Source organism: Mytilus galloprovincialis, chromosome 2 (assembly GCF_965363235.1).
Source record: "Mytilus galloprovincialis chromosome 2, xbMytGall1.hap1.1, whole genome shotgun sequence".
Classification (NCBI taxonomy): domain Eukaryota; kingdom Metazoa; phylum Mollusca; class Bivalvia; order Mytilida; family Mytilidae; genus Mytilus; species Mytilus galloprovincialis.
The window spans coordinates 21,506,795-21,530,740 of record NC_134839.1 but is presented as its reverse complement, the minus strand read 5'-3'; the positions used below and the strand labels follow the sequence as shown (position 1 = coordinate 21,530,740).

Below are 23,946 nucleotides of genomic sequence, written 5' to 3'. Positions count from 1 at the left end.
GGGCGCAGCTTTATACGACCGCAGAGGTTGAACCCTGAACGGTTGGGGCAAGTATGGACACAACATTCAAGCTGGATTCAGCTCTAAATTTGGATTGTGATTAAATAGTTGACACAACATAGGTTTCTGACACAGAATAAATGTGGTCTAATGAACTTAAAATTTTTTTTTTGCCTTTGAGCAATTCACTATGCTATTGAATATTAATCCTCTCAAAAAAATGTTTGAAGAAATTTTTTTTATTTATAAAATCTGAAATGAGAAAAATTTAACCCCCCCCCCCCCCCATTTTTTTTTTCACATCCCCTTTCCCTTTTTCCAAAACTGATCTCAATTCAAATTTCTAAAGGAGTTTGCAACAATAACTACTCATTTAAATACATCATAAAATATTAAAATGTAAAAAAAACTGTTTTAATTTATCAGTTGGTAGTAGAAGTAAATATACATTGTATTTGTATAAAACAATGATTTAAGTTGATTCAACTACTATTCTGGACAAAGAAAGATAACTCCAATTGAAAATGTCTTGCTATTGCACAATATTGTGCAATTAGATATTTCTTGCTATTGTGCAATACTGTGCAATTGAAAATATTTGCTATTGCACAATACTGTGCAATCCAAAATTTCTTGCTAATGCGCAATACTGTGCAATTGAAAATTTCTTGCTATTGCACAATACTGTGCTATTGAAGATTTCTTGCTATTGCTGAATACTGTGCAATTGAAAATTTCTTGCTATTGCACAATACTTTTAACATAAATATAAATAAATATAACAATTTTGGATCCTGATTTGAACCAACTTGAAAACTGGGCTCATAATTAAAAATCTAAGTACATGTTTAGATCCAGCATATCAAAAAAGCCCAAGAATTCAATTTTTGTTAAAATCAAACTTAGCTTAATTTTGGACCCTTTGGACTTTAATGTAGACCAATTTGAAAATGGGACCAAAAATTAAGAATCTACATACACAGTTAGATTTGGCATATCAAAGAACACCAATTATTCAAATTTTGATGAAATCAAACAAAGTTTAATTTTGGACCCCGATTTGGACCAACTTGAAAACTGGGCCAATAATCAAAAATTCAAGTACATTTTTAGATTCAGCATATCAAAGAACCCAAGGATTCATTTTTTTGTTAAAATCAAACTAAGTTTAATTTTGGACCCTTTGGGCCCCTTATTCCTAAACTGTTGGGACCAAAACTCAATTATTCAATTTTTGATGAAATCAAACAAAGTTCAATTTTGGACCCTTTGGGCCCCTTATTCCTAAACTGTTGAGACCAAAACTCCCAAAATCAGACCTAACCTTCCTTTTATGGTCATAAACCTTGTGTTTAAATTTCATAGATTTCTATTTACTTATACTAAAGTTATGGTGCGAAAACCAAGAATAATGCTTATTCGGGCCCCTTATTCCTAAACTGTTGGGACCTCAACTCCCAAAATCAATCCCAACCTTCCTTTTGTGTTTAAATTTCATTGATTTCTATTTACTTATACTAAAGTTATTGTGCGAAAACCAAGAATAATGCTTATTTGGGCCCTTTTTTGGCCCCAATTCCTAAACTGTTGCAACCAAAACTCCCAAAATCAATCCCAACCTTCCTTTTGTGGTCATAAACCTTGTGTCAAAATTTCATAGATTTCTATTCACTTAACTAAAGTTATAGTGTGAAAACCAAGAAAATGCTTATTTGGGCCCTTTTTGGCCCCTAATTCCTAAAATGTTGGGACCAAAACTCCCAAAATCAATCCCAACCTTCCTTTTGTGGTCATAAACCTTGTGTTAAAATTTCATAGATATCTATTCACTTTTACTAAAGTTAGAGTGCGAAAACTAAAAGTATTCGGACGACGACACGACGCAGACGAAGATGCCACATGATACCAATATAATACCAAAAAATTTTCAATTTTTGCGGTCATATAACAACAGATAGAGTTATTTAGGCCTCGCATCTTGACTTACAGCTAGAAATTGACAATGACGGTCAGTTGAAAATCAAAACTTTACAACAAAAGAGATGTTTTCAGCTTCCCAATTGTGAACTTTCCATTTCTATGTAGCAACATTTCAGCAGGGCCTGCATACAGATAAAATTGAGAATGGAAATTTGGAATGTGTCAAAGAGACAACAACCCGACCATAGACCAGACAACAGAGTATATATCTCCCAATTGATACGATATCATCGGGCTTGTATTTCCTATCATGATTTCCTGGATAGAGGATTGCTGCTCACAAGGAAGCTATTAAACCAAAAGTTTCAAATGATGAATTCGAAGTTGTAATCATCCCTTCATACATTTTACAGACACCATCACAAGTTGGTTGTCAGTTACAGAATATATGTTTCACAGATGATATATGATATGTTCCTAATGTCGTAACAACAATCTTGTTCCCTTTCCATGAATGTGACCTACCGAATTAAGATATTTACCGGGTTTGTAATAACATAAGCAACACGATGAGTGCCACATGTGGAGCAGTATCTGTGTACCATTCCAAGCAGAGCACCTGAGATTAACCCAATTTTTTTGTGAGCTTTGTGTTGCTTAGTCTTTTAAATAGTTTTCTATGCTGTGTCTTGTGTACTATTGTTTTTCTGTTTTGTCTTTTTCATTTTAGCCAAGGTGTTGTCAGTTTATTTTTTATCTATGAGTTTGAATCTCCCTCTGGTATATTTGGCCCCTCTTTTAAAGGCTGCTTTGTGACCTTAAAGTGCTTACATTTTCATTACTGAGACTATGGTTGAGAATCAGATATTACAGTGGCAATTACATAACTGTCCTAGGTTAGGGGAGGATTGACTCCTTCTAACAACTTTGACCCTGCCACATTCTGTATGTGCATGTCCCAAGTCAGTAATCTTATATTCAGTGGTTGTCGTTAGTTGCTGTTACATATTAGTTTTTCATTCATTATGTTGTACATAAATAAGACATTTTCTCGTTCAATTTTTTTTACGTTTGTCTTTTCAGGGCCTTTTATAGCTGACCTATAGTAGTTAATAAAGTAATGCGTTATTTAGTCTCTTGTGGAGATTTGCTTTATTGGCAATGATTGAATCATGTATAATGAAGCTAGCTATTTGCAGATCCAGCTGCAGCTTTAATTATTTGTCATTTAAGGAATGACTGTAATATTTTTTCTGTCTATGAAGAAATAACATAAAAAATTTGGTGCACACTGAATAACGCGCGTAGCGGGTTATTTAACAGTGTGCACCACATTTTTCATGTTATTTCGAATAGACAGAAAAAATATTACAGTCATTTCTTATAATTTAATTCTAAATTCCTTTTCAAACCGTAGAAAACCTTGAAAAAACGTTGATGATGTCACGGTCACATGACTAAATTATGTCTATGGTCTGATAACAAAACGTCAGCCAATCAGAAGACGCGTTACATCCAAAATTAAATTATTTGAAAATAGCAGCAATAAAATGTTCTTTCAGATTCATATTTTATTACAATATCGATATATATATATTTGTGTCATGCCTTTTCCATGTTGATTCTTTGCAACAAAACAAACTTCACATAACTGTCAAAATAACTGTGGCCTGCTGCTGCCATTTAAAAGCAAAATACCTCCATAAATAAAACAGATCTGATTTATATTATATTTCTCACTTGTCTGCAACATTTTCATCCATAATTAATTTCTTAAAAAGTTCAGCAACTCTCAAAGGATTCACTATGCTATTACTTGTTTTATTTTCTGCCTTCTTTGTAGAAGTTAACTTACTTGTAATATCACTTTTATATTTTTGAAGAACACCATGTTTTTGAAGCCAACTTTGGAAACCAGACTTTTTAGAATCATCGCCATCAAACTTGCATGGAAATTTTTCAAAATTTAGAGCCATCCACACAGTTAGAATTGCCCAATAGTTCACCTGCCCATTTGTATCAAATAATGTAATTGGTTGGTCCTGGACAAGTAATAAATCTTTTTCAACATTATAAAAATTTACATACAGCTGTTTTGGAGATACATAAAAAGATGGAATAAAACAATTTAATAAGTCTTTGTTTAGTTTCACTGCCAAAAATGAATTTAAAATTGTCTGGCTTATTGCTTGTACATAATTATTAGTTTCAAGAAGGTCAGAGGTCACTGAATTCTCAATTTCAGGTTTTATGTCTTCATGATTATCTTCATCCATCAATTTTGATCTTTTTGATTCAGGTTCATCTTCATCTTCTTCAACATCTTCAGTAATAGTTTTCACTATTTCCCGAAAAGAACCATTATTTCCTTCAATGACAATATCTGCGCTTCCATGCCACAAATCTGCACATCCTGAAACCACAAAAGAACATTAATAAGAAAGAAAATTACTTTCCTATTCATTGAATGGTATAATAACAACAAACTGTTAAACCCTTTAAACAGTTTGTGATTGTTAAATGTATACCCTGCAATGCATTATCATAAAAAATCACTTTACTCTATAAATCCATTTAAAATAAATCATTATCCATCCCTTGTTCCACTAGTCCATTCTGTGTCATGTTTAAGTTATAGTCTATCGCATTTTACCATCAAGTTCTGGTCTTGTCCACTTGAAACTTAATACAAGAGGTTGGTCATATAAACATACCAACCATATTGTTTACGTTGAGGTATCCACATCTGCAGATTTATCAAAAAATATTATGTGATCCCGAGCTTAAAGTCATATGAAACGAGTGAGTGGTGAAAAATAATGTTTATCCAATTCTTGAACCAATGCATATATACATGTATATCATAAACTTAGTCCTCTGTGCACGAATTTCCCAATTTTTTACGCAAATATATCGTTTAATGGTCAATTTTTTTTTCTCTCTGTCTGTTATGATTTAACAAATATGGCTGCTCATTAAATGCCGTGTTTTGAAGCCGAAGTTTACCAATTGTCTTCTTATAGTAAACAAATAACAAAAAGCATGGGTATTGAGCACATGTTTAATATGTACAATCAGATAATTGTTTATTTTAATGACAGATCCATGGGTATCGTAACCACCGGATTTTTACGAGGAGGGTTACACTCAGGTCACTATGCATCCTGGAAGGAAGCAATTAAAAATAAGTAAATTTCTTCTAAATGTGAACAAATTAAAGAATTTTCCTCAGAAAAAAGTATATGTACATAAGTTGTATAATGAAAACTATCCATTTAGTTATAAAAAACATATGCATAATTTTTTTTTAATTTGAGGTTTCTTATGACTTTAAGAACATTGTACGTTCAAAACAATCAAACATTCACTTTCAAAATTTGCAATAGTGGTGTTTTGTAAAAATAATAATAATGCGGTCTATCAACTACTTTTACATGCCCTTAAAAAGGAGCCAATTTAGGGCAGGTACAAGAATATCGTACACAATCCTTTAATAATCTAGCTAAAAAATATTTCAAGATCTTACATGAATAAACACACACAAAAAAACAAATGTTTATACATTCTACTTATATACATGTAAGGAACTTTGAATATTGTTGATTTGAGATGTTATCATAAGAGGTAATACTAGAAACACGAGTTGTCTTCAGATGTCATACAAATACATTTAAAAAAAACAGTACTGAGTATCACTCACTGATGAGTATCACTCTATTTGTCAAATAACAATTTGGTTCTACGTGAGCACAAGTTAGCACACCAATAAACAATTTTACCGTATTTACTCCTATCATGCCTGAAAACTGTTCCAACTATTCGGAATACATGTATCTTTAAAAGTCGGATTACATGTTCCACAAAAACTCGATATTTCCTAATTGTTAATTTTTGCATTAGAAATTAATCAGTTGCTCATTTGCATTATTGAAAGTACATAAAATTAAATCTCGAGATCACATACTGTTTTTTGGTATATCTGCAGATGCGGATACGTCAACGTAAACGATATGGTTGATACGTCTTTAAATGACCGACCTCTTATACTATGTACATGTTTATTTTTGTGTGAACTTAAATATATATGGATTGAAAATCTTTCAAAATTCACTGACATGGAAATATGATTATGAGCTTTATTGATTTATTCAGGAGATGCATTCACAAGGTGAGGGAATCAATACTATCTCAAAGAATGCTGGTACATGTAGTTACTGAAACCATGTTCATGATGTTTGAAGAACTATATTTACCCTGCTGAAATGAAATGAATGCAATCTAATTAAATAACAAAAGAAATTGAGGAAGGATGATCTTGTCGTCAGGAGGGGTATTTTTTTTTATTTATCAAAATGATCTTTATAAAATAATGAAATGCAACTTTTTTTTAACTTTTAACTTCTTAATATATGTTCCAAAATTTCAGTGTTTCAAACTCATAATTATAATACTGCATGTTCAAAACATGAACTATGTCATAACTATTTTAAACGGGTACCCTGTATTAAACTTGAAATTTTATAGAAATACACAGTGGGGGGGGGGGGGGGGGGGGGGGGGGTAACACCTGATATACACAATACATGAAGGTGCATGTGGTATATTGAAAATCACCCTCTACAAAATTTAATTTGATAAGTCTAATAAAAACATCATATAAGGTATTATGTCCATGTATTTACCAAAATTAGTGTGGTCTGCTTTTACGCTAGTCTGTTTACAGAATGGACAATTAACCTCTAATACACTGCTTTTTGACCTAGATCTGGAATCATCATTATCACTATTAGTAGCTTCCTGGGAAGTATCCTTGAAGTTCCCATTTGTATGATCAACAAATACTTTGCCATCAGATAACAGAGGAGCAAAAAGATGACATGCTAAAACTGTCCGAATGGTTTCTTTATCTTGATGATCCAATTTACCAAGACATTGGACATGTTTTTTACCTGAAAAATAAGTAAATTATAGTTTGCAAGTAATTATTTTTGCATATATATCCATTCGTACATGTATATGTGCATTACAGTTTTGATGATGCAATGTAACTTTCATGACTTTATTTGTTTACAATTTTTGTCAACGGGGTCAATCTATTAACATGATTAAAGTTTTGAAGATATAAATGCGCAATGTGGTTTGGATGTATGCCCCTCCACCTTGATTAGTAAACATGGTAAATGTATCATTTGTAACATGAATTCATCCACAAAAAAATATTTCGACATACTCTACTTGTTGAAATTGTTTACCTTCTTTAGAATTACATACAACTTTGAAAAAAAAACAGGATAATCACATGACACTGCAGATTTTGAAGATTTTTGTTCTCTGTTTAAGTTTTTTTTTTTATCAGGGATAGTTACTTATTTCATGTATTTGGGGAACTATTTCCAAATGTGTGGTTGTCCCCAAACTGTTACACAAAGTTCAATAAAGATTAAAAAAAAATTTTAGGTTCAGAAGTACATGTACATGTACCAATCTTTTTGGCCAAATTGACAAGATCAATGAAGATGTCTAGTTGACTAGGAGCCACATTTGTCTTTTTTTAAATACAGGTTTTACTTATATAGTATAATTAGATGACTTTCACATTCAAGTACATGTACTTTCCTGTACAAGCTGAATAACAATGCAAACAAAATATAGTCTATGTGTTTTAAACAGACACAGGTAATAATCAATTCTTCAATGACATGAATGATGTCAAATGCCTATACATTACGGGGCCTTTTAAATCTGACTATGCAGTATGGGCATTGCTCATTATTGAAGGCCATACGGTGACCTATAGTTGTTGATTTCTGTGTCATTTTGGTCACTTGTGGAGAGTTGTCTCATTGGCAATCATACCACATCCTTTTTTTTATATATATACATGTATGTAGCTTGTTGTTCCGTGCGAGCCAATGCTCCGTGTTAAAGGCTGTACATTGACCTATAATAGTTTACTTTTTTTTTAATTGTTATTTGGATGGAGAGTTGTCTCATTGGCACTCACACCACATCTTCCTATAATATCTACATGTATGTATATGCCGATTGACCACATACATGTATCAATCATGGAAACTCTTTTACGTTATTCATAAAATGTTGAGATTGGTGTATGGTTGACATCATGTGATCTTGTATTACATGTCTCTGATCTCATTTACAGATTAAAGACTGTAACCTACCCTCCTCTATGTTGATAACATATTCATTTAGTTTTTCTACTGCTTTTCTTTGACCTTCATTTACAATAGATCTAGCATCCCCATTAGATTTCATTAGTACTTCTGATGTTCCTTGATAAATGTCAAATAATGGGTCTCCGACATAGAGGTTATTTTGAAGTTTATCAGACAGAATGTGCAATGCTAAAATTAGGTTTTTCGAAAAGGATTTATTTAAATGGGCATTGCAATAAGTTATTCCAAGATAAATAAAAGGCTTATTCCACACATCCCCATAAGGAACACGTTGGCGTTTCTGTTCAAGTAAGTGATTCATTTCAACTCTGTTCAAGACAACCAGACCAACAATTACATCAATAATAAAATTTCTGTGGTCCAAAATAAAGGGCCTAAAAAGTAGGGGACGGTAACGACAAAATTGGCAATCTAGCTCTCTGTTCCATATGAGCACGATAAAAAGTTATGTTTGATTTATGGTAATCATACTTTTGCAGAAAATAAAGCAATCCATTAGAACACAATTTGAAGTATTAGCTAAAAAATAACAAACACAGTACGAGAAAATAGACATAAGCAGGCTTAAAATCAAAATTAGAAATGTTTGTCCGTCATCGGTTTTCTACTTATGTTATAATTTTTTCAACGATGTAAGCGATTTAAATTCGTCTGCAATGCGTTGTGCATGATTAGTGTCAAGTGTGACTGTATTAGCAGATCAGGTGGCTGTATAAGCAACGATATTTAAAATGGCAACTCAACTCGGTGATGTTATTATGTCTGCAAAGCCTTATGTTCACACTTTAAGTCAGAGTAATCGAACAGTAAACTGTAGTTCATGTGTAAAAAGGTAAAGCTGTGCATTTTGTATGTCTTACATGTCGTTATGAGGTCTATACATTCCTTCTCCATAAACACATGGTTATTCTTAAATAATCATATTAATATGTATGTTTCATGCAATTCTATGAAGCAATCAAACAAAAACATTTGTTTTTCTCACAGGCACTCATCTCACATGTCTCAGAAAAAAAAATTCCTATATACATGTACCTTTATATGGTAACAAGACATATCGGCACCCAAGTCTGAAGACATTTCGGCACCCATTTGGACATTTCGGTATGCGGACATTTTTGGACCAAGATAATCCGGCACCTCGTTTTTAAAAATAAATTTATTATGAAAAATTCAAGAATTGTTGCATAGATATTATATCTATATATATCTATATATATTTGTTTTTAAAAATGCTTTTTGGAAATATAAATTATATTTATGTGAAAAATTCTGTATGTAAGTTTTAATGCAATGTTCAGCATTGTAAAATCACAAAGTTTTACCAACATTTTTAGCTAAGCACGTAAAAATAATTGTAGCTTTCATTTCATAAACTTAAAAGTATTTATTTTATATCTTTAGAATTACATTAGATGTATGTTTCATTATAATATGTGATTCTGATTGGCTACTATGCAATCTCCTGTTATTCCTTAAGCAACTTCATTACACAATAAAATTTATCTTATTTGATGACACAAGATCCAACAATATTAAGGTGCACAGGTAAATTAAATAAAAAATTGATAAAAATCGTGTTTTCATGATCCTAGCTAAAAAATGTAATTATAAGAATTTAATGCTTCTTTTTGTAACTTCGTAGGGTTGTAAAAGCGTTGACAGTGCACACATTTTTAGAATGATCGAAGCACTTACGCACTTTATACAAAATGTAATTGGGTCAATGCTTTTACACCCCAATTAAGTTACAATTAAAAAGCATTCAATTCTTAAATGTTCTTTAATACCGACTATGTCTGAAAGTAATTATAACTCTAGTTAACATCTTTTTGTGGTTTTTAATAACATACTAATATTCAGTAATTTCACTAATTATTTTAAAAATTTCAGCTGTGATGCTTTAAAGAAATGCTCTAAATGTGGTGTGTTAAAATACTGTAGTGTCTCATGTCAGGTGAGAATTTTAGTGTATTTTTATATAAACAATATTTCCACGGAATAAATCTCTATTTTGTTGGTGCCTGCTTTAATGCTGACATTTCTTTTCACATTTATATAACATTTCATCAGTAATATCTGAAAATATTTTTTAAAAAATCAATGCTGATCAACTATTTTTACAAATTACAGGAGTAATTTCCCTTTGGAAATTTGAATTACATGGAACATTTTAATGTACAATGTACATGTATGTGCTCTCATATATTAAATAAGAAGATGGGATGTGATTGCCAATGAGACAACTCTCCACAAGAGTCTTAATGACACAGAAATAAACAACTACAGTTCACCAACAGGCTTCAATAATGAGTTACCCATACTGCATATATAGTCAGCTATTAAAGGCCCCAAATGACAAATGTAAAACAATTCAAACTTCTTATTTTTATATTGTTCTAAATGTCCATTTGTTTTTTTAGCATCTATACTTTTAAACGAGAAGACCTCATTTTGTGTGTCGCTTCTCTCCCTCCCACAATAAATTAATCATTGTGCCTCTGTGTCCTATAGGTACCATGTAAAGTTGCATTTGTCATCCATTCATTTTCACGTTTTTTGATTGAGTTAGGCCTGCCAATTGATATTTTATTGTGTGTTTTTCTATGTTGTGATGTTATGCTATTGTTTCGGAAAAAGGGAGAAGGTTTGGATCCATTAAAACGTTTAATCCCGCTGCAAATGTTTGCACCTGTCCTAAGTCAGTAATCTGATGTACAGTAATTGTTGTTTGTTTATGTAATTTATACGTGTTTCTCGTTTCTCGTTTTTTTATATAGATTAGACAGTTGGTTTTCCCGTTTGAATGGTTTTACACTGGTATTTTTGGGGCCCTTTATAGCTTGTTGTTCGGTGTGAGCCAAGGCTCCGTGTTGAAGGCCGAACATTGACCTATAATGGTTTACTTTTTTTAAAATTGTTATTTGGATGGAGAGTTGTCTCATTGGAACTCACACCACATCTTTCTATATCTATTATGATTATTCAATTTGGGTTATTTTGGGAGTTAGACTAGACTTCTGGTTTGTGTTTTTCTGTACTTTGAACATATAAATAATATGACCTATAATGGTTTACTTTTATAAATTGTTATTTGGATGGAGAGTTATCTCATTGGCACTCATACCATATCTTCATATATCTATCTAAAGACTACGAATTAGTGTATTTGTTATCTGCTATCATTTTCAAGTTTACTATCCATGGTGGTCACAGAGTTTATTAAATAGAGAAGGTCTATAGAGTTGGGATAGGACCTTTATCGGGACGCTGGGATCGGATGTTTTGAAGCTCAGGATTTTGGGATTGACCCTTTCGGGATCCGGGAATTCTTTTTTGGAATTTCGGGATGTCAGGATTTAAATTTATATAATATCGGGACCTCTGGATTTCTAGTATTTAAGATCATTTAAGCCTGGGATTTCGGGATCAGGACCCCTCCTACCTCCCCCCTCTATATAATATGTCAACGACCGCCATGATCGATTAGTAAACTGAAAATTGATAGTAAAAAGCAAATACACTTTATTTTTAGTAATGAATGTTCATATTATTTAGATAAACGCTAACATTATTGAAATGAATAGAATACAAAAAAAAAATGGGAATTTTGGAGGGAAAAAAATGAGGAGCCTGGCTATAAAAACAATTTTCATGTTCCAAAGTACCTTTTGATACCCTGTCTGAAATTCTCCAGTCATAAAATCTTTTACAAAACTTCATCAGGTCACTAAGTATATTAAATAGAGAGGGTCTATATAATACATCAATGACTGCTGTGGATTGATTAGTAAACTGAGAATTGATAGTAAAAAGCAAAACATTTATTTAAAGTAATGAATGTTCATAATAGACTAAACATATGTTCATAATGAAATAAAAAGAAAACAAAAAAAATTGGAATTTTTGGGAAAAAAGGATGAGGGGTTGTAAAACAATTATCCTGTCCCCAAGTACCTATAACTTTTGATACCTTTCCTATAAATTCCAATGGTTTACTGGGGGACTCTTTACTATTCACGGCGGTCACTGATAATAAATATACAAATATATCAGTGACTGTTTATCATGTTTATAGTAATTGTATGTTCAGAGTATACAGAAAAACAGAAGGAATAAAATTCAGTATTTGGAAAAAAGGGGGAGGGCAAAAAAAAATGTGGCAAGTCCCCAAGTACCTTTGACTTTTGATAACTCTCCTGAAATTCTCCAGTTATAATTTTTTTTTTTACAGTTTACATATGCTCTATTTCCCCGCGATTTCGCGAGTGTGTTCTAGTTTGATTTAAATGTTTATTCACATGTTATTTGTTTTACATGTACAGTTTTATACACATTTAATCACAGAGAGAAGATTGGACTGTTCACAAAGAAGAATGTAGCTATTTACAGCATGTATCTCCTAATATTCCAGTGGATAGTGTAATGTTGATGTTAAGACTTATAATTAAACACAAGGTAATGTTTACTAAAATAAAACTGTGGTCAAACATTTCTAGTGTCAAATTTGCTAAAGCCGTGATTATTTATCTTTGATATTAACAGACTTCTGCTTATAAGAACCACTCTTTCTTGGAAAGAACTTTGGAGTGATGTTAAAATTCTTGGGAAAATTCAGTATTCTAAGTTAATAATAATAATAACTTGTTATTAGAATTGATTCCTGCTTTCTATTTGAAAACATAATTGATCAATACGTTGCTATAAAGGTTATGTTCATTAATTCATTTGAAAATAGCACCAACTAGTTTCATTTTATAGATTGTAAACTTTACAATTTCTTCTCTGAAACTCCAAACTGTTTAGAAGTGATGATTTGGGAATATGTCATGTATGTAATGTATGTGCAAATTAATTTTTTTCTGTCAATATGGACAAATTAATTTTGAAAATTTATAAGCAAAATTTTTCAAAAGAAATTGATTTCCTGATTGAACTTGTTTTTATACAACGTGTCAGCTGTTAATCCTATTTCATCCTTTCTCTGTAACATTGATGTCAATACATGTATTGTAATTCATTTATGGTCCTTTTTAAAAAGTTGTTTGCTTTTAAAAAGCAAAGACAAAGCATGGTTGTATGAGGCAATTCTTGAATCTGAATATATTCAGTTTTGAAATTTTATATACCCTAAAATTGCAAGGCCAAAACATTACAGGATTAATAATTGTGATTTCTTTTTAATGATTCCTTTGCTTAAAAACTTTACTTTAGTCAAAAGGTGTAAATGGTGGCTAATATAGCACTTTTCATATTTTTGATATTTAGGGAAAAAAGTGCTGACTTCATAAAAAATCACATGATGAATTTAATCCTTATAAGCAAGCTCAGGTTTTTTATTGTTATGTACAAGTCTAAACTCTTGGGTTACAAAAGTTGTTTGTGTATACGTAGAAGAAAACATTACAAATTTATCTTTGTGTTTATTTAATAACTTGTATATTTTGTTTAACTTTTTAGCAAAGAGATTTTGGAAAACCTGATAGCTCTAATGATACTTGGAATAGAAATTTTTCAGATTTTAAAACTCGTAAGTGGATAGGTATATGCCTTTATGTATCCTTAAAGGAAAACAGGTAAACTATTTAATTATTGTTATCAAATAACAAAGTTAATAAACACTTAAACTGATATTGAGGGCCAGTCAGCTTTTTATATACTCAGCAGCAATTGTTAAACTATTTTTTTTCTTCACTGAAAGTTTAATACTGGATTTTACTATCATTAATTAACACATCTTTTCACAGATATTGACAACTTGCACAAAAAAATATAATTTCACTTAGTACTTACTCTTCCAAGAAATTAAGAGCCGAAACCCATTAGCAAACAAATTTCTTTTTCTGACATTAAAATAGATATAATAATTAAAAACTGGTTTAAAAAATGTTCATAAACTGGAAGAGGAAAAACATGTACCCTTTTACTAAGAAAGGGTGGTCAATATAGTAACAGAAGAACTTTCTAATCCATTGCAATCAACTGACAACAGGGTTAAAAAATCTTATACATACAAAGAAATGTGATTCTTGGAGAAGGTAAAATTTAGTAATTTCTTGTTGATTGATTGACAGCATCTAAATATTTTAATTACAGATAAGAAGGAGATACAACAAGATCCTGAAAGGATGTCCCAGTTTTCACAGATAATGTTCACCTTACAAAAGCTTGTAGGAAATAGCTTACCACCAGCAACAGAGATATTTGACATCTTTTGCAAGGTAGTGTTGGTTATGTCTATAAGTTAAAAGAGCATGGAGCAGGACATAAATATTTGTTGTGGCCACATGACTCATAGTATCGACAGTAGTCAATACATTAGTAAATGTTATTATAATGCTCCTACCATAATAGAGGGTCCTTTTCTGGTGACGTCTGTGTGTCTATCTGTTTGTTTGTCTTGTATCTGGTTTAAGTTTTGGTTTAAGGTAAAGTTACAGTAAATGGGCTTTCTGACATAGATTTCACAGTTTTGCTGAACATGGAAATATGACAGTATGCACATAGCATGGTTTCTTAGACACATATTATTGTTAATAAGGAGATATGTCTTTTTCAAAATAAGTATTTGGAGGTTGGCAAGTTATGTTTGGAACACAAATTCAATTCAATCAATGCACCTAAACTTCAGTATAATTTGAAGTTTTGATTCTAGGTCAGGTCAAATAACTTGTATATAACTATGGTTAGATTGGCATGCTTATGGAGTAAGACATAAGGGTTTCTATTCAGGCCACGTCATTGACTGTAGTGGCAATACATATACAGTGAAACCTATTTAAACCTAATCCTGTATAAACCGAAAACCTGTATTAACCAAACATGTTCTTAAGCTCCATCGTATCAAATTGTATGCGTTGTGAACCTGATAAAACCGGACATCAGCCAAAACCAAACAAAATATTAAGTCCTGAAGAGGTTCCGTTTAAACAGGTTTCACTGTACATGTATCATGTATATATTGATATGTTTTATCTGATCAGGAGACAGGTATTTTCAGGAATAATACAAATACATATAATGCCTAGACCAACTGGCTTTTTATATTCCAGATGGCAGCTAACAGTTTTACTATTTGTCATTATAATAGTAACATTTTATATTCCAGAAGGCAGTTAACAGTTTTAAGATTTGTCTTTAAAATAGTAACATTTTATATTCCAGAAGGCAGTTAACAGTTTTACTATTTGTCATTATAATAGTAACAATTTATATTCCAAATGGCAGTTAACAGTTTTACTATTTGTCATTATAATAGTAACATTTTATATTCCAGATGGCAGTTAACAGTTTTACTATTTGTCATTATAATAGTAACATTTTATATTCCAAATGGCAGTTAACAGTTTTACTATTTGTCATTATAATAGTAACATTTTATATTCCAGATGGCAGTTAACAGTTTTACTATTTGTCATTATAATAGTAACATTTTATATTCCAAATGGCAGTTAACAGTTCTACTATTTGTCATTATAATAGTAACATTTTATATTCCAAAAGGCAGTTAACAGTTTTACTATTTGTCATTATAATCATAACATTTTATATTCCAAATGGCAGTTAACAGTTTTACTATTTGTTATTATAATAGTAACATTTTATATTCCAGATGGCAGTTAACAGTTTTACTATTTGTGATGGAGAATTAAATCCTGTTGGTGTTGGTATTTTTATCAGGTAAGTTATACAAAATTTGTTCATTTAAATATATTTTCAATTATTGATAACCATAAAGTCTCCTTTTAAAACTCTTGAAATACACACGTGACATTATATAATTGATAAAATTTTATGAGCTGCAAATTTACAAATCTTTCTGACGACCGAATGTAGGATTGCTATGTCTCGCTTTTTCCACTAAAGTGGAAGGCTCGACAAAAATCAATATTAATTTTTACATGTTAAAGAAGACTCAGTGTAACTGTTATGTAACTTTGCTTCTTTCATTTACAAAAAGTGATATTTTGTCTGACAATAATTGATGCACCATAATCTATCTTTTTAGTATATTAGAGTCTCTCATTATAATGAAATAAATTTTATTATGAAACAAAAATTATATGTTTTTTACTGTAGCCCATCTTTGATTGACCATAGCTGTGAACCTAATGCTGTTGTAACATTCTCTGGGAAGACATTATACCTGAGGGCATTAGAAGAGATAAAAGACCCCAATCCTGAAAATGTAAGATTTTATACACTTAGTGGTGATAATTATGTTCTGTCAGTGTGTCTATTTGTTTGTTCATTTTTCTCATGTCAGGTTAAAGTTTTACCATAGTTTAAGGTATTTTACTAAGTAGCTGTAGTCACATTAACTTGTAACTTGGTAGATATGTTCATTATTGTGTGAACTTTTAGTACTGTAAATTCAGAAGTATTGCGATATTGTTTTTTATGCAAAACATTTGACAGAATCAGGTTCACAATATATTATAAAAACTTACATTTCAGTAGAAATTTCCGTTTATAAAATTTGCCCAATTTTATTAATTAGATTCAAATGTTACTAGTGTTGAAGGATTTGCTATAATAAATGATGAATTGATATCTGAATTTTAAGTACCAGTTTACATGCTGAATTATGGTTTTGACCTATATTTTGAGATTCACTTAACATGTAAAAGTGACTGTGCAAGTGGGGCATGGTGTCATTTGGACAAATATTCTTGTATATCAGAGTTAAGAAACATATTCTTTTTCCTATTGACTTTTATAAAGCAACTGATGAGTTTTGCTGCATGGAACCAAATATCTTTGACAAAACCAAAAGTTGTTGAGGAAGTGTTGAACGGTATAAAATTAATTCATGACTCGAAATCAGTATAGGCACATGAAAATCGAACAGGAACAGTGCTTGTATAGCTTTTCTTTTTTTTTAACGCTCAGTGATGCCTTCAACATGGGTCAAAACTCACTACACATTGAAGACTGTCCTTAGTTCATTGTTAGATTTTAATAGACCACTTTCAAGTTTGTCCGTCACCAGAAAAACTTGTCAATCATGCATACCTTTATGACGTCACTTACCAGATAGAGGGATCTTCTGTATCCCTGCACTATACACGTTCATCAAGTGTCTTAGTGATTGTCATTGTGCAGGATAAACTAGAAATAATATTTGTTCTGTAGGTACTAAATTATAATTCCCTAATGACAGCAGTGTTGAAAGACTATTATGAGAATTCAATTTGCTGAATGATTTGTGCAATATAGCTTTATAGTTTTCCATCCACTCGCTCAACATTGGAACAGAAATGACGATGCCCCTAAACACATGAATGATGTTCTCTAAAACCAAAGTTTTTGACGGAAATGCATCGAACTCGAAAGTTGTCTATTGGGTTATATCTGTGTATTGAAGAATACGTGAATGATTGATTGCATGGTGAATTTTTAGTGTAAAGTGACATAATTTGTGTTATAATGGTGTTCTTCTTATGTTATGTTCTATTATCTTGATCTTTCAGATTAGAATAAGTTACATAGATCAGTTGGCCTTGACCTCAGACAGACAGGATCAGCTTTATAAACAGTATTATTTTACCTGTGTTTGTACAAGGTGTTCTGATGGGGAAAAGGTAAACATCATATGATGGTAAAACAATGTGGGAACATTTTTAGGGACTTTCCTTTTTAGAGTATTCACTTCAACATTTCACACAAAAAATAAGATATCTTATGGTCCTCGGAAGTATTCGGAGGCCAACTCGTTAATTAATTAGATGGCGTCTAGACTAAAATACACACGAAACGAAGCTGCATTTTTTCAACCCTATGCCATGCAAATTGCTTATTCTAGACTTTTTATGATTTGGATATATGTTTTACAATGTTATTAATCAAATACTAGAATTTGAATCAAATTGGTTACCATGAATTTGACAGCTAGTGCCCCTTTAAAGTAACAAAATGTATTAGAATGTTATTGAATGAAAACTGGTCATATCTAATTCTTATTACTTTTGAATCTGTTTTAATTTAGGATAAGAAAATGAGAAGTGTTAAATGTCAGAATTGTTGCCTTGGTAACCTGGAAAAGGATGAAGATGGTTAGTAGTAATTTGTGAATTGAAAGTTTCTTTAGATAAAGATGAATCACACTTAAAAGCATAAACACTTTTTTAAGAGATAAAATAAAATGATTAATATTTCATCTGCAAATGGCCCTTGATAGCTTGCTGTTCAGTCTGATCCAAGGCTCCGTAATGAAGGCTGTAATTTGACCTATGATTGTTAAATTTTGTGACTTGGAATGGAGAGTTGTCTCATTAGCACTCATACCACATCTGCTTATTTATATTGTTTGGTATAAAGTTAGTACATATGAACTTGATGTATAGTCAGGGCCGTAACTACCTATAAGGCAGGGGAGGCAACTGCCTCCCCTGAATTTTCTAAACCAAAATATTTTTTTGAAGTAATAAAATGAAATATTGACAATATGTACATAAAGAACTTGACTTTATATAATAAACAACACAAGTTTACAATTTTAACAGTGTTATCATGATATGTTATATATGTCATTTTCCGGATTGTTTTTTGATAGTGATACGTTTCAGTATTTGTTTTGTTTTTTTTGTGTTGCCGTCTGTCTGTTATTCAGTATTTGTACAAGCATGACGAGAACACATATGAAACTTTGCTTTTGACAATTTTGAATAAAACTTTAAAACTGTTCACATTTATTTAGGTGCTCAATTAAGCAGAGGAAGTTGCCTTTGTATTGTGAATCTTCTATGATATATAGGAAATTCGTTACTGGCTAAATCAGCTGTTGGATCATTTTTTTCAAGGTGACTAGTCAGACAGTAAGTCTTCCGATCGTACCAGAACATTGTAGGCAATGCCTTAGTAGTTAAACACTCCCATTTGTTGTAGCAGGGACTTTCTATACTAAGTATATACTAGTATAGAAGGTCCCTGGTTGTAGTTATATACATGTCTGTTCAGCTTTCAACGATATTGAAATTCAAGGTCCTTAATAAAAAAAAATATCTTGCATTCTATGATCTTGCTTTATATCTTTTTTTAACTTGCAAGTTTGATTTCGAACCAAAATATCTTTAAATACAGATAATAATATTAATTGTTTGCATAAAAATTAGTTCCAGGATCCAGCAATACTGATGTTTCATTAAGTAAGGAAATCGAAGGAAAACAGGTAATTTTTAGCCACTGATTTTATTGAGAAAAAAATCTGCGGTCACAATGTTTTTAATGTTAATAATTATAGGTCAAGGTACGGCCTTCGAGACAGAGCAAGATGGAGCCTTGGCTCACCCCGAACAGAAATCTCAGCTTTTTTTTTGCATAAAAATATCTTACAGGTTAAAGCAATACTGATGTTTCTTAAGTTAAGGAAATCGAAGAAAAAAAGGTCATTTTTAGCCATTTTACTGAGAGAAAAAAATCGAACCCTAGTTACGGCCCTGATAGTGATACTGTGAAAGGTGTAATTTTTATGATTAAAGTTAAATGCAGGACCATCTATAATCTTTCATCTAGAATGTGATGGAAAAAAATACATGTTACCTTAGTCTTAGCCATGATGTGCTTATTTATGTTTGTAATCAGCTTTTCGTTTGCTTGGTCTTTGTTGGTTCTTATTCAATTTTGTTGTATTGTTTTAAAGAAAGCAAAAGGAGACCATGCTTGATTGACACCACAGAGAAAAAACATGAATTTTTGCACCTAATTGAAAAAGAATAGTTTAGCTATTTATTGCCAAGAAATTTAATTCACCACTATATCTTGTGTGATAAGTCTCTTAAAATTGAACCATCTATGGAGGAGAATATGTTATCATACTTGGTGCAGTTGTAGAATGTAAGATATATGTATATTTCTTTCTATTTTTTAGGTTTTCTTCCCTGTAAAGAATGTGGTTGTTCTTTGAACAGTACAGATTTACCTAGAATTAACAAATATGAAAATTATATATGCAGGTCATTAGAAAGTTTAAAGTTGGAGAAAAAGTTCCAAGGTAAACAGAACTGTACCTTGCATGTATTGTAAAACGTACAGTTTCAAATGATAGATATGTGTCATCATTTCATATGATTGTTAATGCTTCTTTGATCTTAAACAGTTTGTTACTTCAGTTACATGATTTTTTAGGTGAACCACAAGTAGTCCTTTTAGCTGTTGGCAATCCCCCAAAAGTCATGGTCTATTGACCTTGAAACTTTAGCATAGTTTTTTGTTGAAGTTTGTGATTTGGTTAGTTTCAGGGAACTACTTGTGATAAGTCAATGATACTTGTTGTTCAGTTGTATTTACATTAGCACATCTCATTTCCAAAGAGTTTATTTGACCATCAACCTTTAGTCGATGGTTCAAAGACTAGAAGTTTTTGCATAGTTTTCATGTTAACCCTTTCCTCCATAATGATGCTTTTTGACGCCACCCCCCATACTCCATAATGACGCCTTTTGACGCCTGTGTAGTACCTAAATTGATACGCTTTGATTACAAAATGTCTGCATCAAACTTTAAAAAATTTGTATCCAATATGAAAAGGATATTCATGAGAATATCTGACTTGAATTTCATTGATGAAATATTTGTTTTCACAATGCATTAATACTTTATACCTGATGATTTTTTTTGCATTGAAAAAATCCTATGCGAATCAAGTATGTGAAAGAAAAAAATCCATGGAGGAAAGGGTTAAGGTATTGCGATTTAAATATCAATATACTGTATGCATTTTACTATCATGATAACATACAGAGAGACATATTTACATAGACATATCTATGTTCAAATCATGTATAATATTAATTAATAAAACCAAGAAGTTTAAGATGAAGAAAAGTACCAAGAATATAAAATTGATACTTTAAAGAGGCAAGATTACATAAATCTCTATTTTATTTAAGATGCTGCAAAACTGCTCCAGAGTTGTATTGACTGCCAACAAAAACAAAAAGATTATTTTTCTTCATACAACATTCACTGCCTACAGATATTAGATCTCGGACTAGATGCCAGTATAGATTGTGAAAACTGGTCCCAAGCTTTGTCTTACACCAGTTTACTTATCTCACCGTACAGGTAAGTTGGAAACTATATAAAAAAAGGAGATGTGGTATGATTGCCAATTAATAAACTATACACCAGAGTTCAAATGAAAAAGATATTAGCAATTAGGTCACAGTGCTGCCGTCAACAATGAGGTAAACCCATACCATAAAGTCAGCTATAAATGACCCTGACATAAATTTGAAATAAAATGAGAAAACTAATGGCCAAATTTAAAACAATACAACTTACAAAAAACAAATATGACTGTCAGAAACCTTTGACAGCCACTGAATTACAGACTACTGACAGGCACATACAAATGTGGGTTGGTTAAACATGTTTGTTAGTTCTCAATCCTCTGTGTAGCCTGGGACAGTGGTGTAGCAGGACAACATAGGGACAAACTGTAAAATCAGTTGGAGATGGATTAACATAATAGAGAGATACAAATCACCAAAAAAAACAGGACATATAAAATAAAAATAATAAACATGAAGCAATGAGATAAGAGTTCTCATAGTTAATGACAACTAGTTTAAAGCTAATTACAACTAACAAGAAAATGATTTTTTACCAGACAAATGAATCAATCCATGCACATCTAACCAATTTAGTTTAAATAACCGGTGTTAGGGTTCAATCCTCCCCTAACCTTGGATAGTGAAGTAACAGGGCAACATAAAATCAATCTGTAAAAATCAGTTGGTCTTGGAGATGGATTAACATATAAGAGATTGATAAAGAGCACAAAAGAGAAAATCCCAGTAACATAAAAAAAACAATCGACACAAGGCACTGATATAAGAATACTCACATTTACAGACAGCTAGTTCAAAGCCAATTACATCTAATAAATAAACAATGTTCTCGCAGACAAAGGTATCAATCAGTACACATCCAACAGATTTAGTGCAAAGATGTCATAAAAAGTCTTGAGATAAGTTATATATATACAGCATGTTATTTGCAGCTGGATATAAGGTATCCATTTGTTACTCTTTTCAAAATTTAAATCTTGTTGTTTGATTTTCAGATTGTTTTATCCACATCATAGCCCTCAGATTGGTCTATTGTTAATGAAGCAAGGGAAAATACAGCTGTTTTTAAAGTTGTTAAAGGCAGCTCTGACATCTTTACAGCAATCAGGGGAGATAATACAGATTACACATGGACAAGAACATCCATTATACAGAGATTTACAAGAACTACTTGAACAGTGTATGGAGGAGATGAGAGAATTCAATAACAGTTAATGGAGATCAATAAAAAAAATAAAAAAAGAAGATTGAGCATTTCTTATAATTTTTTTCCTTTCTTTATATAAAAAATGTTGTGGGGCTTTTGTCTTAAGGATAAATATGTTGCATTTTCATTTATAAGTATTCAGCATGTGCACATCCACCACCATTTCACAAAAACTGTTTTACATATAGCTGTATAGTTTGAGGTATTTTTGCTGCACTTCAAGGTAGGGATGACATGTCTGATATCTTTTCAATAGCCAATCACCCTCACTTCCAGAAGTGAATTTTTGGGATTTTACTAAATTTATTATTTTTATTTTCTATAAACTATCGGAGGCATTTTGAATAGTAACAGCATTCCTAGGTGCTTCAATGATACTTATATTAACCAAAGGCAGCTGTCTTCTTAACACCTTAACTTAATAAGCCAATTTTTAGTATGTGAGCCTACTATAATGAGTTACAGATTGAGTTTATACTTTATTCCATACATCTAAATTTTGCTAAAATTTCCACTCCTAAAAAATTGCGCCAAGCAATTTTTCTAGTGGGGCCGAGCCGTTTATGTCTTTTTGACACATTTAGATTTTGTAAATTAATAATAAACATCGTGGTAGGTTTGTTTGTTATATGGAATAGATTATTTTTTATGCAATTTTTTTTCTTATGTTTACAAAGTGAACTCTGATTCAAACTTATCTAATGTTGTCCAGTGATAAAATAAATAAATTAAATTCTTGACGAACTTGGATATACTGAATCTAACTGTGTATTTAGATTTTAGATATATTGGATCACAACAGGTAAAAGGTCAATTTCATTTTTTCAGTTCTTTTACCACATTCAGTCGGTGTCAAATATATAATTCCGGTCCAAATTCAGAGCTGTATCAAGCTTGAATGTATTGTTCATACTTACCCCAACTGTTCATGGTGGTTCAACCTCTGTGGTCCCATCAAGCTGCTCACATGGAACATTTTATTTTTAGTTTGTTGAAAAACTAAGACAAATTAAGCGAAACTTTGAATGACATGTTTAAACATGCATTAATAAACATTAAATAATCCTTGATGCAAGATCGACATAAAAAAAAATACCTGCTGAGTAATTTTTTTCAATTGAAATCTTAATAAGGTACAGGAAAATTAGATTGACATTTTTTGTTACCTACAACTTACAACTCCTGTTAGCGCCATGTGTCACATAAGGAGCAAATGGATGCCTTCCATCTGAGTCTGCCTGCTGCTTATTGTTGTGCTTCTCCCCATGTCCTCCATCCAAATTCTGTTCTTTCCTTGTCTACTGTTCGTCTCCAAGTTCCCTTTGGACTTCCTACATTTCTCTTTACTGGTGGTGTTCACGTCGAGGTGATTCAACAACAATTCCATGGGTCCATCTTCAGGATGTGACCTATCCATCTCCATATACTGGCTCTCTGCAGCAGTTCTGCGTTTGAAAATATAGTTGACCAAAATATTTTGAAGATTCTACGCAAGTTCTTGGTGTTAAAGGTGTTAATTAAGTCTATCTACATAACTCTTGCTTACTTT

General features: G+C 31.6%; 2 protein-coding genes across 2 annotated transcripts; one reads left to right on the top strand and one right to left on the bottom strand.

Moving 5' to 3' along the window:
* Positions 1 to 3,480: 3,480 nt before the first annotated feature.
* LOC143063104 (uncharacterized) lies at positions 3,481 to 8,519 on the bottom strand. Its single transcript, XM_076235071.1, has 3 exons — positions 8,103 to 8,519; positions 6,603 to 6,869; positions 3,481 to 4,333 (listed from the first exon to the last, which is right to left on the bottom strand). Exons 1-3 carry the CDS (start codon positions 8,416 to 8,418, stop codon positions 3,657 to 3,659), a joined length of 1,260 nt encoding a protein of 419 aa, XP_076091186.1. The 5' UTR covers positions 8,419 to 8,519; the 3' UTR covers positions 3,481 to 3,656.
* A 227-nt stretch (positions 8,520 to 8,746) lies between these two features.
* On the top strand, positions 8,747 to 22,439 carry LOC143063103 (histone-lysine N-methyltransferase SMYD3-like). The gene is made up of 12 exons (XM_076235070.1): positions 8,747 to 8,949; positions 10,011 to 10,074; positions 12,465 to 12,575; positions 13,578 to 13,647; positions 14,214 to 14,338; positions 15,730 to 15,797; positions 16,197 to 16,305; positions 17,591 to 17,701; positions 18,106 to 18,172; positions 19,987 to 20,109; positions 21,008 to 21,182; positions 22,186 to 22,439. The coding sequence occupies exons 1-12, from the start codon at positions 8,849 to 8,851 to the stop codon at positions 22,403 to 22,405; spliced, it is 1,344 nt and encodes a 447-aa protein (XP_076091185.1). The 5' UTR covers positions 8,747 to 8,848; the 3' UTR covers positions 22,406 to 22,439.
* The last annotated feature ends 1,507 nt before the right edge of the window (positions 22,440 to 23,946 follow it).

What these genes read in the sequence shown, in the direction of transcription:
- LOC143063104 (XM_076235071.1), bottom strand. Translation starts at nt 8,418, where the DNA reads ATGAATCACTTACTTGAACAGAAACGCCAACGTGTTCCTTATGGGGAT. An exon ending in TGTTATCAACATAGAGGAGG is followed by an intron (nt 6,870 to 8,102) that starts GTAGGTTACAGT and finishes CTTATTTTTCAG; the next exon opens with GTAAAAAACATGTCCAATGT. An exon ending in AGCAGACCACACTAATTTTG is followed by an intron (nt 4,334 to 6,602) that starts GTAAATACATGG and finishes TTGTGGTTTCAG; the next exon opens with GATGTGCAGATTTGTGGCAT.
- LOC143063103 (XM_076235070.1), top strand. Translation starts at nt 8,849, where the DNA reads ATGGCAACTCAACTCGGTGATGTTATTATGTCTGCAAAGCCTTATGTT. An exon ending in AAGACCCCAATCCTGAAAAT is followed by an intron (nt 16,306 to 17,590) that starts GTAAGATTTTAT and finishes TTGATCTTTCAG; the next exon opens with ATTAGAATAAGTTACATAGA. An exon ending in TTACTTATCTCACCGTACAG is followed by an intron (nt 21,183 to 22,185) that starts GTAAGTTGGAAA and finishes TTTGATTTTCAG; the next exon opens with ATTGTTTTATCCACATCATA.